Source organism: Podarcis erhardii (assembly GCF_964252035.2).
Source record: "Podarcis erhardii genome assembly, chromosome: 15".
In the NCBI taxonomy this organism is placed as follows: Eukaryota; Metazoa; Chordata; class Lepidosauria; order Squamata; family Lacertidae; genus Podarcis; species Podarcis erhardii.
In genome coordinates, this window is record NC_138505.1 from 10,584,200 (window position 1) to 10,600,472 (window position 16,273).

General features: G+C 49.6%; 1 protein-coding gene across 1 annotated transcript in view; it reads right to left on the reverse strand.

The window, feature by feature from the left end:
- Window positions 1–16,273, reverse strand: part of ASH1L (ASH1 like histone lysine methyltransferase) — a 76,752-nt gene that overhangs the window by 48,635 nt on the left and 11,844 nt on the right. The window contains exon 3 of the mRNA XM_081841516.1: window positions 2,356–7,183. Coding sequence (XP_081697642.1) covers window positions 2,356–7,183 — 4,828 coding nt within the window. The remainder of the gene's footprint in view (window positions 1–2,355; window positions 7,184–16,273) is intronic.

The following is a 16,273-nucleotide window of genomic DNA, read 5'->3' on the forward strand; positions in this document are numbered from 1 at the left end:
TTCTTGCGAAGCACGGTTTCCCATAGGAATGCATTGAAAATCAATCAATGCGTTCCTATGGAAACCGCCTTCAGACCAGGTCCGGGGACAGTCTGTCCCCCGACCTCTTCTGAAGGCTGGGGGGGGGGGAGACAAGGGCTTTTCTTCCCACCGCCAGCCTTCAGAAGGCTGTTCTGAAGGCTGGCGGTGGGAAGAAAAGCCCTTCTCCCCACCTCCCGCCCGCAAGCTCCGGGGACAGGAGGGCTTTGCTGCCGACCCCCAGCATTTTAAAAGCCCCCGGGACAGCGGAGACTTCTGAAGGCAGGCGGTGGGCGAAAGACTTTGCTTCCCCCCCCGCCTGCCTTCAAAAGCCGTCCGGGATAGCGGAGAAACGCGCTGCGCTTCTCCGCTATCCCGGGAAAGCAGGCGGGGGGGGAGCAAAGACTTTTGCCCCCCGCCGGCCTTCAGAAGAGGCCAGGACCTCTTCTGAAGGCCGGCGGAGGGCGAAAGTCTTTGCTCCCGACGGCCAGCATTTTAAAAGCGGTCCGGCATAGCGGGAAAGCGCAGCGCGGGAAAGGCTTTGCTCCCCACCGCCAGCATTTAAAAGAGGTCCCCGGAGATTTCCCTATGGGCTTTCTTCTTGCGAAGCAAGCCCATAGGGAAATTCGTCTTGCGGAACGACTCAAAAACGGAAAACTCTTTCGTCTTGCGAGTTTTTCGTTTTGCGAGGCGTTCGTCTTGCGAGGCACCACTGTACACACTTGACATTCCCAGGACATGATATAAAGGACCTTAGAGTAGCCACCCTGAAAGAAAGGGACTTTCAAAGGGAGGCTGCAGTATGAAACTGCCGAATTACACCGTATAAAAGGGTTCAATGCTATCACATGTGGAATGAATCAAAATAGCACACTGCCTGTGTCGATTGGTTTACCAATGCCAGGATGTCTGTGTCATCAGTGACTGTTTTGCTAATTACCACTGTTTATTGCACACTCTCATTGTCCTTGTACTTTCCACACTTAATCCCCTTCTGATGTCACTGTTTACAATTTCCTTGCCCCATTATGTATGTATATATACTTGCAACTCAGGATAACACTTCCTGCATCTAGCAGAGCGGGCTGTAGACCACAAAGGTTTAATGATTTGTTTAGCCTTTAAGGTGCCACAAGTGACTAACACAGCTACCCCTCTAAAAACAGAGCATGATCTTGAGAAACAGCAACTGGCCATTCAACATAATTATTTCCAATTACTAGGAGATGGAATCACATTTGTATGGTGTCAGGATTATAAAAGACCTGGGATTCTCTCCAGTTGCCACTGGCTCCCCTACAGAATCAGGCCTTTTTCTCCTTTGCTAAGAACATATCCCGCTGCCAGCACACTAGGAAAGAGGGACATGTAGCATTGGTCCTTACACAAATGACCTGATTTGGGGGGGGTGGCACTGCAGCTCAGAGGCAGAGCTTCTACTGTGCCTTGGTTCAATCTCCGACTCAGGTAGTAGGTAAAGGGGAAAATACCTCCCCCAATATTTTAATCTTATTTATCTATACAAAAACAGTTTTAAAACTGCTTAATATAGTTTTTTAAAAAATCTAAGCAATCTAAAACAATATTGTTAAAGCATAAATGCAACAAATGTCTTGGAGAGCCACTGCCAATCAGAGTATTAGTGCAGCTGCTTTGCATGCAGGAAGACCAGGCTTCGATCTCTGGCATCTCCAAGTAGTCACTGCCCATTGGTGTGGACAATAGTGGACCAATAAGTGTGGCTCACTGTAAGTCAAGAGTAACGGGCTAGATGAACCAACAAGGACCAAACACAAAACTGGGGTAGCATCATAGGCAGGCAAAAAAGAAAAAAAAGGATGAAACGCTGACCAGGTTACAGGAGTTACTGCAATATTTTGTTGCTAAAAATGTGCTCATGTAAAGATCTCTTCCCCCTCTTCCCCCACCCCCTCCAAAAAAACCACCATGTTAAACTCACAACAAACATGGGGAGTTTCCTCCTCTCTTTTTAGATGGACCAGTGGTCTGATCTGGTATACAGCAGTTTCGTATGTTCATTTGGCAGAGTGCATGAAGCCTCTGGATTGACTAGGCTGCTCTGAACCTGGACACACCTGGTCAGCAGGTCAGCCCCCTCTGCTTGATGTACTTCAAGCTCCAGATCTCTGGGAACATGGGCTGGAAAACATCCCCACCCCCAGGCAGGTCTGGATTTGCATACAACTGCTCATAACCCCAGAACCTTCTTTTTCCACCCGCCTGACATGATGAAGTGGTGGCAGTTTCAGCCTTGCTAACTCCAGGTGCTGTTTAAAAGATTGCATTGACACACATACAAGAGTAGAGGTCTCTTACCTGACAAGGTTGGCCCTGCCTTCTCCATAGGGGGCAACGTCTCCTTCCGGAGAGGCCGGCTGAGCGAGGCTTCCTGGGGGCCAAAGAGTCCGGAGCCATCAGACAGTTTTTTGCGCCCGCCGGTGGCAGCAGAGCTGGAGACTCGGCAGCTGCCTATTGCACTGGTAAAAAGGTTTGTGTGCTCGTCGCTGCTGACCGGCTCGGAGCTGGGAGTGAACCTCCCCAGAGGCAGGTTGGGCGGAGTGTCTGAGCAGTCTATCTGCAGCGGCGTCTGTAGCCCCAGAGCCAGGGAGGAGTTGGGCTCTGCTGGCTCCCTCCGGACCCACTGCTCTTCCCTCCCAAGCAGGCCTTTCGAAGGGGAAAGGTGTGGGCAGGCCATGTGGCAACGGTGTTTCTCCTTATGCTTGTACCTCTCGCCAACGGCCTCCTTCCCAAACCGGTAGCGCTTCAGGGACTCCAGGACGGTTCGGGAAGGGCCGCTGGGCGCCAAGGTGTCAAGGGAGACCTGCGGCTGCTCTGAGGAGGAGCGGTGTTCACGGTGCTTGTGGCGGTGGCGGTGCTTGTGCTCCAGCATCCAGCCATAGGCCATCTCCGGTGGGACGCTGGGGTGGTAGGTGCTCATAGAGAGGAGGGGCGCCCGGCTGGCGGTGAGGAAGGCCTCCTGGCGAAGCAGCTTATGCTTCTTCTTGTGGTACTTGGCGGGGTTGAGGAGCAAGTGGCCGGTGTGCATGTATGACGGAGGCGGCAGCGGGGTGGTGAACGAAGGGGAAGGCGGAGGCGGGTAGAGGGTCGGCGGGTACCGCCCGTAATAGCCCAGGCCGATGGGAGCGGCTGCAAGGGGAGAAGGAGAGTAAGGCATGCCGTAAGAGGGGTAGAACCCAGTGCCGGAGAGGGGGAAGCTGAGGCTGTGCATAAAGGGCATTTCCGCCATGGCCTCACGCATTTTGGGTGGCCGGCCTCTCTTCTTCTTCAGGTCGGGCTTTCGGATGTAGTGCAAAGGATCCAGAGGGAAGGTGGGGTGGGAGTAGAAGCTGTTGAAGTTGATGCGGAAAATCGTGGGCAGCAAGTCCCGGGCGATGAAATGGTGGCTCCTGTGGGTGATCCGGAATTCGCTCAAGCGGCTGATCAGCTCCTCTAGCTCCGCCAGGAAATCAGGGTCCTGCCTGCCCCGCAGCTGCGGGTACTTCTTCTTCCTCTTCCGCTTCTGCCTCTTCATCTTGTCATAGGCCAGGTAGTCGTGGCTGCGGCGCTTGCACTTGTGCTTGTGTTTCTCTTTGAGGCTGCTCAGGACCGTCGAGGTCTCGGGGGGGACGAGGGAGATATGGTCAAAGGAGTGCCGCCGCTTCTTCGGGCCGCAGAACTTCTCCGCCCTGTCAGAAGTGCTGTTGTTGTCGGTCCCGATCCCGCTGTCGCTGGGAATCGTCTCGTCGCTGTGGGACTCGCTGATGGGCGACGGAGTGGCTTCCTTCAGCGAGCCGAGTTCGCTCATGTGGGATGGGGAATTGGGGAGAAGAGTTGGTGGGGAGAGCCGCCTCCGGGCCCTCGAGGCCTTCCGCATTGCCAGGGTCTGAACCACGCTTCCCTGCCTGGAGTGGAGGTGCAGATAGGGCACCGAGTTGGGCTCCACAAAGCCCATGTCGCTGCTGACGGGGCTCTGCCCTCCGCTCACCCCAGATGACTGAGAACAAACGGGTGAAGGGAGAATCTCAGGGTTATTTGTGGCTGAAGGGAGCAAAGGAGCCACTGCTTGTCCGAGCGCCGTCCCCGTCGCCTGCTGGGCAGACTTTTCAAGAAGAGACAAGCTGTCAGCATTAGCGGCCAAGATGCCATTCAGGACAGCTTTCGGCTTCCTGCCTCGCCTCTTTCCTATGTAGATTGTTCCTTTCTTGCTGACGTTGATCTGCTGGCCTAGTTTCGAGCCAAACGTGGCAGCGAGGGTCGACACTGTCGTGTGGAGCTTGGATTGCACGTTCCCTTTATTTGGTTCTGTCGCAGTAGACGAGAGGATTTGATTCAAGAGCTTCTTCCGCTTCAGCGTCTTCATCTTGTTGATTTTCCTGATGATGGTTTTCATCAGCTGCCCGTTGCTGCGCTTGCTCTCCTTGCGGTCCGGCTCTACCTCAAGGTCAGTCATGTTGCAGGCGCTCGTCTTCCCAGGCTCCTCGGGGCCTCCTAACGGGCTTGCCACTTCAAAGAAATCCTCGCTCTGCCGCTGGTCGCTTTCACAATCCAGCTTGTTGGAACTGTCCGCAGTGACAAAGGGTGCCACGGAGAGGACAGGGGGTTTCATCTTGACCCCTGATCTGATCTGCCTCTTCGGACGGCCCCTCTTCTTCGGGAAAGCTTGCTCTGTGAGGCTCTGCTGAAAAGACGGGATCTCCACCTCCGGATGCAGCACTGGAGGCTCTTGCTCTTCCTTTGACTGCACTGAAAACACTTTAGAGGCAGGGATCTTCAGGGTCCGCTTCGGGGGGCCCTCCAGGTGGGGCATCTCTTTGGATTTCGACCTGCCCCTTTTGGACTTGTACATTTCAGGCAGTAGGTCGTCCGAGATGCACCCAACGGAAGCCTGCATGTGAGGACTGTAAAATTTGCTCGGCTCCTTCTCAACACTGCTGAGCAGAGAGAGGGACTGTATGCTACTGGACTTGCTGAGCTTTGGCAACTGGCGCTTGACAAACTCGTGCTGGGCAAAGGAAGGCGGGCCTGCGCTTTTGAAGAGCTTGGCCTGATCTAGGCTACTGTTTGACAGCACGCTGCAAGAAATGTTCTTGAAAAGCTCAGGCCGCCCCAATTCTAGGCCTTTGGGAGGCCGGCAAGTGCTCCTGGAGACTACCTTAGTCCAGCGCGGCTTCCTTCCTTTCCTTTTCTTCAGAGGTGTTGCTTGCGGGCCTCCACCACTACTGCTCAAAGTTTCCACCCCCTGGCAGGGTTTACCTGATGCAGCCATGGCACCAATCTTTAGAAAGGGCTTATTGTTGAACAAACTGGAGAAGCTAACCACCGAAGGGGCAACAGTGGCACGGGTGTTAGAGTCAGTTGCCAGGCTGGGCTTCCTGCCTAAGGTGGGGCTCGGTTTGGGGTCATCGGCATGCACAGCTTTGGAACCGTTTAATTCCCTGCCGACCCCTTTGCCAGCAGCGTGCGAGCCAGGATTCGGCACCCGGTTCATACTTGAGCGCGTGCTGTCAGAGGCAAACGGGGTCTTGCTAATCTGCTCGGAAATTCCTTCTAAGAGCTCAGGCGTGCTATTTAAATGCAGAGGGTTGGAAGCTAACTGAGCCAAGGTTGCTGTGGGGCTACGTGTTAAAGCAGGGACAGAGGCGGCTGGGGAGGGGGAGGGGAGGCCCCCCTCCCCAACAGCACTGAATGGAGATTTGGCTGTAGATACATCAGAAGCGCCTCCTGAAGTCCTGAATTCGGGGGAAGTGCAATACACGGGCAGTTGTTTATCATGCTTGGGTGCTTCAAACGTGCCCCTTTCACTGGACGAGGAACTGTCCTGCTGACTGCAGGCCCCTTCCTTGCCTCCACCTGACACTTCTTTTTGAACCGTTACCTTTTCTGGGATGCTTTCTTTACTCTGCCTTGCAACATGCTTCTCAAAAGGCTTACTGCCCACACTGTCTTTCAAGAGGCCTGGCGGCAAAGGACTTTCATGACTTATGACATTCGCAGAACACCGTTTGAAGGGTTCCACGGAAGAGTGAGCAGCATCTGCCTTCAAAGCCCCTGAGTCCTTATTGGCCAGCCCACACAGACTGCTGCTGGCCCCTGCCATTTTCTTCCCAGAGTCCTTAGCAGCCAAGGCCGCTGGAATGCCAACCCCCGGTTGCTTCTTTCCAGACTCTTTAGTAATCAATCCAATTGGGCTGCTAGCCCCCAGAGGCTTCTTTCCAGCGTCTTTATTCACCAATCCGCTTGAAGCACCAAGCCCTGGCAGCTTCTTTCCAGAGTCCCTGCTGACCAATCCGATCGGCCCATCTGACCCTGGATGTTTCCTCCCAGCATCCTTATTAAAAAATACAATTGGACCGCCTGGTCCAGGTAGCTTCTTCCCAGGGTCTTTGTTAACCAATCCAGGTGGACTAACAGTCCCCAGCATCTTTTTCCCAGAATCCTTGGGAAGTAATCCAACCGGACTGTTAGTCCCCAGAAGCCTTTTCCCAGAATCCTTGCTGACTAGCCCAACTGGCATGCCAGACAACAGTGGTTTCCTTCCGATTTCCTTGCTGACCAATCCCATTGGGGAGCCAAGGATCGGTAGCTTCTTCCCACAGTCCTTGCTAACTAGCCCAGGCATGCTGGGGCAAGGCCCTGGTTGCTTTTTGCTCCCAGAGTCCTTGCTGACTAGTCCAGCACCACTACTAATCCCCGGTGGCTTCCTTGCAAAGTCCTTGTTACTCAAAGCAACGCCCATAGTGCCGCTTCCAAGCTGTTTCTTTACAAAGTCCTTGCTCGCAGGCACGGTCACAGCCCCAACCACTGGCAGCTTCTTTCCGGAGTCTTTAGCAAATCCAGAAGCAATTCCCATGAAGGGCTTCTTTTGCTTCGTTTTGGAAGACTTTGATGGAGGGCAAGTTGCAATAAGCTGAGCCAGTTTTTCTGTCACCGTTGGTGCTCCATTAATCTGAGCTCTGTCCTTTGAGTCTGGGTCGCAACTACTGGCCGGAGTGGAAAGTGCTGACTTCCCATAATCGGTCACTTCGGAGCGCAGCGGCGAAAGTTTCTTTGAAAGAGGGCTGCTCTCTCTCGGCCTGCCCTCGGCTGCAGAGCTGTCAGTCGGCGCTGTGGCTTCTCCACCCTTCTTGTACAGCTTTGTTGGGTCCTATGCATTTAAAGAAAAAGAATGAGAAAAGCTTTAAGCACCCAGGCATCAGCAAGGGAGGATGCATTCCTTGTATCATATTGGTTTGCACTGGCAGGCCTAGGGAAAATATTTCGGAGGTACCAACGCTGTGTGAGCCAGGAGAAGGATCAGATTTTGTTATTTTCCCAACCCCATCTACTGGCACCACAGACACAGACCTTTGCTATTTGGTTAGTGGGTCATTTCTGTTTATGAAGTACTGCAGGGCTGGAAACCAGGGGGCCAAGAGGCATTGACGGGGCAAATATGGGGGGAATGGGGGAAAACGGATCGTACCAACAAAGAAAAGTGCACAAGTCAAACATCTATTATCTTAAAAAAGAAACAAAAACCTGGGGGATCTAAGTGGTTTCTCACAGGCACAGCTGGGAGAGAGGATTCAAATTCTTAGAAAGAGAAACAGAAATTTGAAGTACCATGGCCTGTACAGAGCTGAGACAGTACTGCAGTTACTGTGTGTTACAAATATTTTAGAACAGGAATCATCAGCTAGAGGCCCCCTCCACCCGAGCTGCCAATCTTAGGGAGGGAAAGAGGGCTAGAGAGGGAGAAGTTATCTTTAGCAGGAGTGGGGAAGGCATGGCCCTCCAAAATTTGTTGGACTTCCCTCTGCATGGCTGGCAGTCAGTGATGATGAGAGAAACAGTCTATCAACCTTCATAAGGCCATGGCTTCCCCATTCTTGCTCAACAGACTCATTGGCTGGGGACTCTGAGGTGGGAGACAGGGGTTAGAGCCTTTGCCCACACTCACACTAACTGCCAACCAGAGCTTTGAGAAGTTTGGAAAACCAAGTACTTGGGACCTTTCCAATGCTGGTTAAAGATTGCATTACTCACCCCACCCACTTTTCACATTTCTCTCACTATTTGAGAACATGCCCATCCCTTATTACTAGGACCATACAATTTATTGACTCAAAGGAATTCTTTCATTCATACATTTCAGTAATTAATATTTCATTCACAGCACTTCAAGCACACTGGGGGATTTCCAGAACACACAGAGAAACAGCCCCTGCTCTGCCAAGGAGCTCGTCGGCTGACTGGAGACATGATTTAGTATATGCAAGCAAGTGTAAGAGACCAGGAAAGGAAACACACAGGGTGCATGGTTCTGTAGTTAGGCTGGGTGTGCTGGTAGAGCAGCAGCAGGTTAATAGCCGCAGGCGTTTATAGGCAACTAAGAGGGTAAGCAGGCAGGCCAGCAAGCGCTGGCTAATGGAACAGTGGCCATTAAAAGGGACATGGGTTCCTTGCCAGGTCAAAGTAAAAAATGGGAGGCCCAGGAAAGCAAGACTACTTGCTTGTTATTTATTGTATACACCACCATTCTTCTATGGTTAGGCCTTCTAAGATGGCTTGCAACAAATAATAAAACTGGCTAGATCCAGGAACCAAAGTCAAGAGATGAATCAAATATGAAAATGGTTGTCAGGTTCAGCAAAAAGCTTGGACAAACAGAAATATTATTGTGTGTGAAATAGGGTTGAATCTATGGGTCCCGGCACTCTGCCACACTCCTGATTCTGTTGCATGAAAGATCTAAATGGCCCGCAGCTTAATAGGTGCTTGTAGTAAGTGGAGCACCACAAGGTGCTACTTTGGCCCAAGGTGTGAAGACCTGGGCTCAAATCCCACCCTGGGCCATAAGAAGCTCTTTGCCAAATCATCCTCCCTGTTAGCTTTGCCTGCCTTCTGCACAGAGCCGGGTCAAGGACAAAATGGGAAAGCAAAATGTAGGCTGATCTGACACCTTGGGAATGGTGCTAATGTAATAAATAAAGGGCAAGTCATTATGTTGATGAAACAAGGCTACAGTGGAAGGATCCATTGTGGAGTAATTTTAAGCATCTGGCAGGGAAGCTTAGTGTTAACAGGGTGGGGCAAGAACATGAAAGGAGGAAAGTTCCTTCCCGTAAAATAATGTCCAAGAAAGTTGACAAAACTCCCAGTGATGTGGGTTTTCCAGCAAATTCTGAATTGGAAAGACTTCCAGAAAACTTTCCTATGCAAATAAGGGTACTTTGCATTGGAAAATATTCAGTTTGCTGCAGAAAAAAATTCTGATGCCCTATTCAGCATGCTTATTTTACATGCATTTAATAAAGCTAAAAGCTTTGAAATTGCCAAGCCTGCCTTATATTTATTTGCAATCAGCTTCAAGTCATTGTTACGAAATGGAAGATTTTCCACAGAAAAAAACAAAAGAACTTGAAAAACCTCCATGTCGCTAATTAAGCCAATAAAACAAACCAGCACAGCTAGGCAGAAGCAGGAATTGGCAGAGCGTTCCCTCATGCTCAGGAATTCCATAAAGACTCCCTTGAAAGGCAGCCTTCGCTTGCTACCTAAACACCAACAGAGAGGGAAGCAAACAAACTACCCCAGGGAGCTCCACTGCTGAAAAGTCCTGTCCCAGATAACAAGAGACACTCAGCACAGGGCCTCTGGGAGATCAAGGTATTGCATGGAACCGGGTGGTCCTTAATGTACCCTGAACTCAGTGGTCCTTAATGTACCCTGAACTCGGACCACTTAGGGGTTTCGAGCATCTGTTTTCAACTGGCCTGAAGTGGGTTGCACCAGCAGCATCAGAACCACCTGCTTTGCTTATTCAAGACTTCTAAGAAAGGCAAGAGAAACATTGGCACCTACAGAAAGAAATTTAAATGCAGGCCCTGTGTTTCAGTTATTAGCACTTATAATACTATTTATAGTTACGTTACAAGCAAACCTGAACAAATAATCAGACCATGAAGACCAGAAAGCATTTAAACCATTTTTTAAAACCCACAAGCAGGTCGGAATTAAAATAAGCCAAAGGCCTGGAGGAACAGGTGATCTGCCCATATAAAAACTTTAACAATCTGCCCTTCAGCTTCTTGAAGGAAAGGTTAGATACAAACACAATAATTAAATAATTTAAACCTCTTAGGCTTACTGCAGATTGGAGCTAACAGCAGGTCCCTGACCAAAAGTATGAAAAGGCTAGTGGCCAAAGTTATGGCCTGAATAAATATGGCGCTAAAACCTTGCTGGAGCTAAGCAGGTCTGCATCTGTTCAGCACCTGGATAGGAGTTTGCCGAGGAAAACCAGGTACTCTGCCCTAGTGGAAGAAACGTAGGATATAAAACACAAAAAATAATAAATGCTGCCATTCAGAATGTTCCACGGAACAGAATCTCAATCTTTATATTACTACAGCCCAGTACAAGGCAGGTTCCCTCAACCTGGTGCACCACAAGTTTTTTTTTAAGAAGTACAACTCCTATCAGCTATTGGGCCATGCTGGCTAAAGCTGATGGAAGTTTGGGAGTCTAACAACATCTGGGGGGCAGCAAGTTGAAGGCAGGCTGCTGTAAAGGTAAGCCAGCATTATGATCCTGCTTTGCAGAGGAGTGGAGGCAGAGAGCACAGCACCTTGCCCAAAGCCACCAGTGAGTCTTGGGGCTAAGGTGGGATGCTGCCCAGGAAAGGGGGGGGGGCTCACAGCTGCTGCTCTTAAGCCACCTCAATTAACGTACAACCTTTAGAACATGGCAGGCTTTGATCTCCTCCCAGGCTTGGGCTTCCCTTCTCATCCTGCCAACTGCTTGCCTTGAACCCTAACCAAGCTCAGTTGCTACTAGAGGCCCTGCTGCGACAGACAGACAGACAGACAGACAGACAGACAGACAGACAGAGGGTGGATGCCTCTCGATCCTGCTCTGTTGTTTACTTTGAAAGCTGCTGGCGCTGGAGGGATTTTGTAGCAGAGAGAGAGGAGAGGAGAGGAGAGGAGAGGAGAGGAGAGGAGAGGAGAGGAGAGGAGAGGAGAGGAGAGGAGTCTGGCACCAAGCCCAGCTTTGCCACGGCAGCTGCAATAGTATGTACATTCTTGCTTGAGCCTTACATTTGCAGAGAGAGAAGGGTTTCTGCTTCCTTTGCGTGCACATATGGAACAGGCAGCTGAGGAGGCAGCCACAATCTGCCCTACGGCACTGGAGTCAAAAGCAAGGGCCCATTCTCATTCCCAAAATAGCCACCAAGGGTGCTTGGGGCTCCCTTACATGGCAAAAGGAACAAGCCTTCAAGCGCCTGCCTCTGCACAGTGTAAATGCGCTCAGCAGAGTGCAGCACGCTCCCAAGGGAAAAACACTATTCTGACCGGGGCTCCAGAGCTTGTTTGGACAGGTTTTTCCCCCTTTATGCGGTGCTACCCGCTGTGTTCTCTCAGCCCCCAGCTTCGTTTTTCTTCCAGACTTAAGCTGGGCCACATACTGAATGTTTTACTTCCTCTTGTTGTGGTCAGGGAGGGAGAAGAAAGCTCTCCAAGACAACATGGGCAATGCATAGGCCTTGGAAACTATGCCCCACCTATTCCTAATGCCATTAGGCACTCAGCCAAGGACCACCTTTAAGGCAGCAAAGAGAATCCGCTCTGGGGCTTTTAGTGGTCTGGCTCCAGTGTCTTGCCTCCTGTGCTATCAGCATTCTGCTTCCATGGAAAGCATAGCTGGCACTTCAATACTTTGAGGGCAATGTCAAGGCTGCCGTTACCAGCCTGCCTGGGTGCTCAAGTCAAGCTGATCCCTAGGGACAATCCCTGTCCACTAAGCCCTATAAACACCATCCTCAGAACTTGCTCCCCAGCACAAGCAACCCATCACTGGTGTGAGGGCAATGCCTGCCTAGGCTCCTGTCTCCCATCAGGGATTTCTACTCTAAAACTCAGAACTTCCTGAGCTGCTGCCAGAATATGGCCCTTGGAGTGGACCACATACCTGCTTCAGGCTCACTTGGACTGGCTGGCAGCTACTCTGCCCTACAAAGTCCTGGAACATAACTCTTCCCAAGACCAGAGAAAACAATCCCACATCACACCTTCACAGTGATCATTTATGTCACATGTGGGGGACCCTTTGCCTCCCCAACTATGTGTGCGTAACTGCAACTCCCATCAGCCCCAACAAGCATGGCCAACGGCCAGGGATGATGGGAGCTGCAGTTCAGCAACATGTAGGACAAAGGCTCCTCACTTCTGCTCCATACAAACCCTCTTTGCTTCATCTGTCTGGCCCCTGCTTCATATCCCTCTGTCCCACCTGCAATACCTTCAGTTATAGTAACTAACTGCAGGTGGGAGGGGGGGAGTGTTTCCCAAAGAGAAGCCAATGAAAGAGAAGTCTATCAGTTCTTAACCACAGTAACTCAATGGAATTCTGTTGAATGCCAGATGCTACTGGCAAAGAAGAGGGGTAGGTGTCACCAACTATCCTCACCATGGTGAGAGTGGTATTGCCCCCTGGTGGATGGCCAGCCCTTCCCACCTTCTGTGTTGCTGCAGTGGTGAACTGGGATCATTCCAGTGGTTGTACGGTGGTCTGCATGCAAAGCTTGGCAGCTGGGTGGGCCAAGGAGCCCAAATACCCTTGGAAGTGGAAGGCAAACTGGCAACCTTTCCTGCTCTGCAGTAGAAAAGGTAGGCAGGAGGAGATTTGGATACTGCTGCCGAAAGGCAGTTGGGGCACCTTCAAACAGTGGTGCCCCAAACTGGAAAACTCCCTTCATCATCAGGGCTTGACAGGTGGCGGAGTGGCAAACAATGGCTTGTGACATAGCCAGCAAAGATGTGAAATCCCTAAATAGGGGTTATCACCACCATGCTCTGGTTGTTGCTGCCCAGAGGCACCTGGCTGGTCACACACTGGTAAAAAACCCAGTGCCAGAAGATTAGATGGTGTTTAGGTCTAATCCAGCAAGGCAATTCCCATATTTCTACTAGTTAGAAGCCTTCTTAACTTCCAACTTGATCTCACTGGGTGGCCCAAAACACAGTGTATTGCGCGGACTATTGGACTGCTATTGGGGAGAGACAGATTCAGATCCCTTCTTGGCCAAGCAGCTCACTGAGTGCCCTTAGCGCCTTGGAGAAAGGGCAGGATGAAAACACATTAATACATATACATATTCTCATTCTCAGTCCCAAACTATAGGGATTAACAAAACTGACCTGCCTTATAGGGTTGCTGTAAAGATTAAGGGAGCACTTGCAATTTACATTTAACACTCTAAAGTGTGAAATATTATGATCCAATATTCAGCTGCATTATCTGAGAAAGGAGGCAATCCCTTCTTATATGCCAGGAAAAGCTCTACGGAGCCCTATGGAAATAGCATGCAAATGAGCTGTGGCCCCCTCTGAGCTTCTAACATACTGGAGTCTATGATTCCATTTAATCAGTGCTGTTTCCCTGTCCTGATGTAATTTAAATGATGAATACTGTACTGCTGCTGCTACTACTAATTTTTTATTATTATTATTACTATTATTATTATTATTATTATTATTATTATTAAACTGTCAATAGCAGGATTGGAATGAAATCTGCACAGGGATGTTAGCCAAAGGCTTTCTGGTACTGGTGGCAGAAAATGTGAATTGGGGCCCAGACTCATGCCATCATAAGACACCAACCACAGGGAAATTCTGCCGCACAAGCCATATTAAAATGAAGGGGGATTGCTTAGAGTTACACAGGAGAACGTGCCCCTTGGGCTCAGGCCTGTGTATCTCACTCTCGGCTGCTCTTAATGGCACCCAGCATCTGCTGCCCAAGATGGTTGCCTCACCCTGCCTGCCTACCTTTAAATCTACAGTATCCTACAGAACACACTTTTAGGATTAGCTCTGCGCACAAGTCCAAGTTTATTACGGCCTGGCATCTTCCTGCCCCCCAACTCTTTGAATGCATGTATGCAAACACACACACACACACACACACACACACACAGAACTCTCAAACCATCTTTGTTTAGGTGTCATGGCAGAGCTTTAGCTGTGAATAAAACACAATTCCCACTCACGCCTTCCTCCCCCTCTTCTTCCCTCAGCAACTACAAAAGCTGAAGGACAGAAGTCCCTTTTTCATGTTTGGGCACCACCATTTGCCTTGTGATTTTCTAGAAGCAGCAGCAGCAGCAGCAGCAGCAGCAGCAGCAGCAGCAGCAGCGAGCCTTCTGCAGCATTCACCTGCATAGCCAAGGACACTGCAAGGATCGGAAGGATACCTGTGCTCAGCAGTTTCTCGGGAAAACGGAGAGCTTTGAGAGAACACAAGCAAAGGTTCCATCTTGTTCCATTGTCTTAACTGCATCAACACTACAGCTGTCAATGTGGAGCTTGTTGCTGTCACCTTCGTGACTCCACATCATCTCCAAGACCGGAATAGTATCAACGCTGCTTGGCTATAAATAGGTAGAATATTCCAGTGGCTGTGTTTGCCCATCTGCGCCTCGAGCAACAAACGGCTCTGCTGCTGCAGCTTCTGGATTCTGATTTCCCAGGAAAGCATAAATAAAGAAAGAAATCCAACCCCAACCAATACCTACCAAGTGACTGAGCATGTTACAAGCAAAGACAAAGGAGGGATTTTTTTATTTTTTATTTGCAAGGCCTTGGGCAGATGCATTGGTACACAGATTTAAAAAGCAGCCTGCATGGACTGTAATAAAAGCACAAACAGGGCTGGGCACATGAGCTATTCCCACTGTGAAAACATCAAATATGGGCGACATTCTGAGAGTAATGTTTTCATTTTTATTATTAAAAAAGGCAAGCATCTAGTCCTCATGGTTGAAAGAACCACACTGCCAGTGCTCTGGAGATTACTGCCCTTGCCTTACAGCTTCTGTCCTAGTTTTTTGAAGCCGGGCCCAGCCTGTAACATGTGGCTCACTAAGAGGGCACTTCTAAGCATATACAGAGTATATTTCTGTCCCCACTGAGGGGCATGGTTTCTAGATCAGAGGGTGTGGCTGAGAGCCAAGCTTGAACCATAATAATGACCAGTTTAGAAATTAACTACTGGATTAACCCAGGCAGACTAGTGAAGAAGAGAGTCCCAAATAATGACGGATTCCTGACAACTTAGGATAAATGGTATCTCCACTGCACAGAAGGTAGCTATAAAATGCCTGCCAACAAGATGCTCTGTGCACATAAGTGGTTAACAAGAGCGGATGATGACTGACAACACCAATTCAGGAGATACCAAACCTCTGAAACAGCCTTGGCTTCCTGCATGACGTAAATGAGCCCTCACAAAGTCTGAATCAACTCTGATCAACTCTTACTTTAAAAAAAAAAGAAGAATTATGGCATGTTGTCGCCATTTTCTGCCAGCTCCAATATTAAACACACAGCCAGGAAAAAAACCCCAAAGCAATGTATTGAAATGCTGCAGTTTGGCACTTTTATCTTTCAATCATTGTTCACGTACAAACACACCTGGACAAAGTTATCCATTAAAAAAACAATTCCAGGAGCAAAACTTCATGCAGTATTTGAGTAACTATTACAAGAACAATTAAGGACAACAACAATGAAACAGCAGGTCACATACTTCCTTCCATCAGCTTTTCTGGCCCCTCCAGTGATTAGACATAATCATACCTCTTGCTTCACCAGAACTGGAACGTGTATCTTAAAAAAACTGAAAGGGGCCCATGTCATTCCCTTTAAATTACTCTTTTGTACCATACAAACCCTGGGTTCAACTTCCAGTCTCATTAGGAAATTCCACCTCAGGGCCTGAAGCAAGAAACAGGACAGCTATGCCCCCAGGGATAAATAACATTAACAACTTGATAGTTGCTGTCTTTTCATGACACCCATAATGCAAAGCCTTGGGGCAGCTGTTTCACCCATCTTCATGGCAGGGCAGGTCTGACCTCACACTTCACAATTTATGCTGGGAATAGTTAAAATGCCGCCTTCCTCAACTGAGCGCACTCCAGATGTCACTGAACTAAGATCCCCTAGTATCCCTGACCATTGGGTCATGCTGGCTAGGGACTGATGGAAAATATAGTCCTACAACATCTAGATCAGCCTTCCCCAATCCAGGGCTGATGGAGTCCAACAACCTCTGGAGCGCCAGAGGTTTCCCCAACTCTGATTTAAAGGATCAGTATAAAAGTGTGTGCAGGGATTATAAATCTGGAAAAGAATTCAAACCTAGCTGAAGCAAAAGGAGTTCCACCGATCTTTGCAGCTGTGTGTAA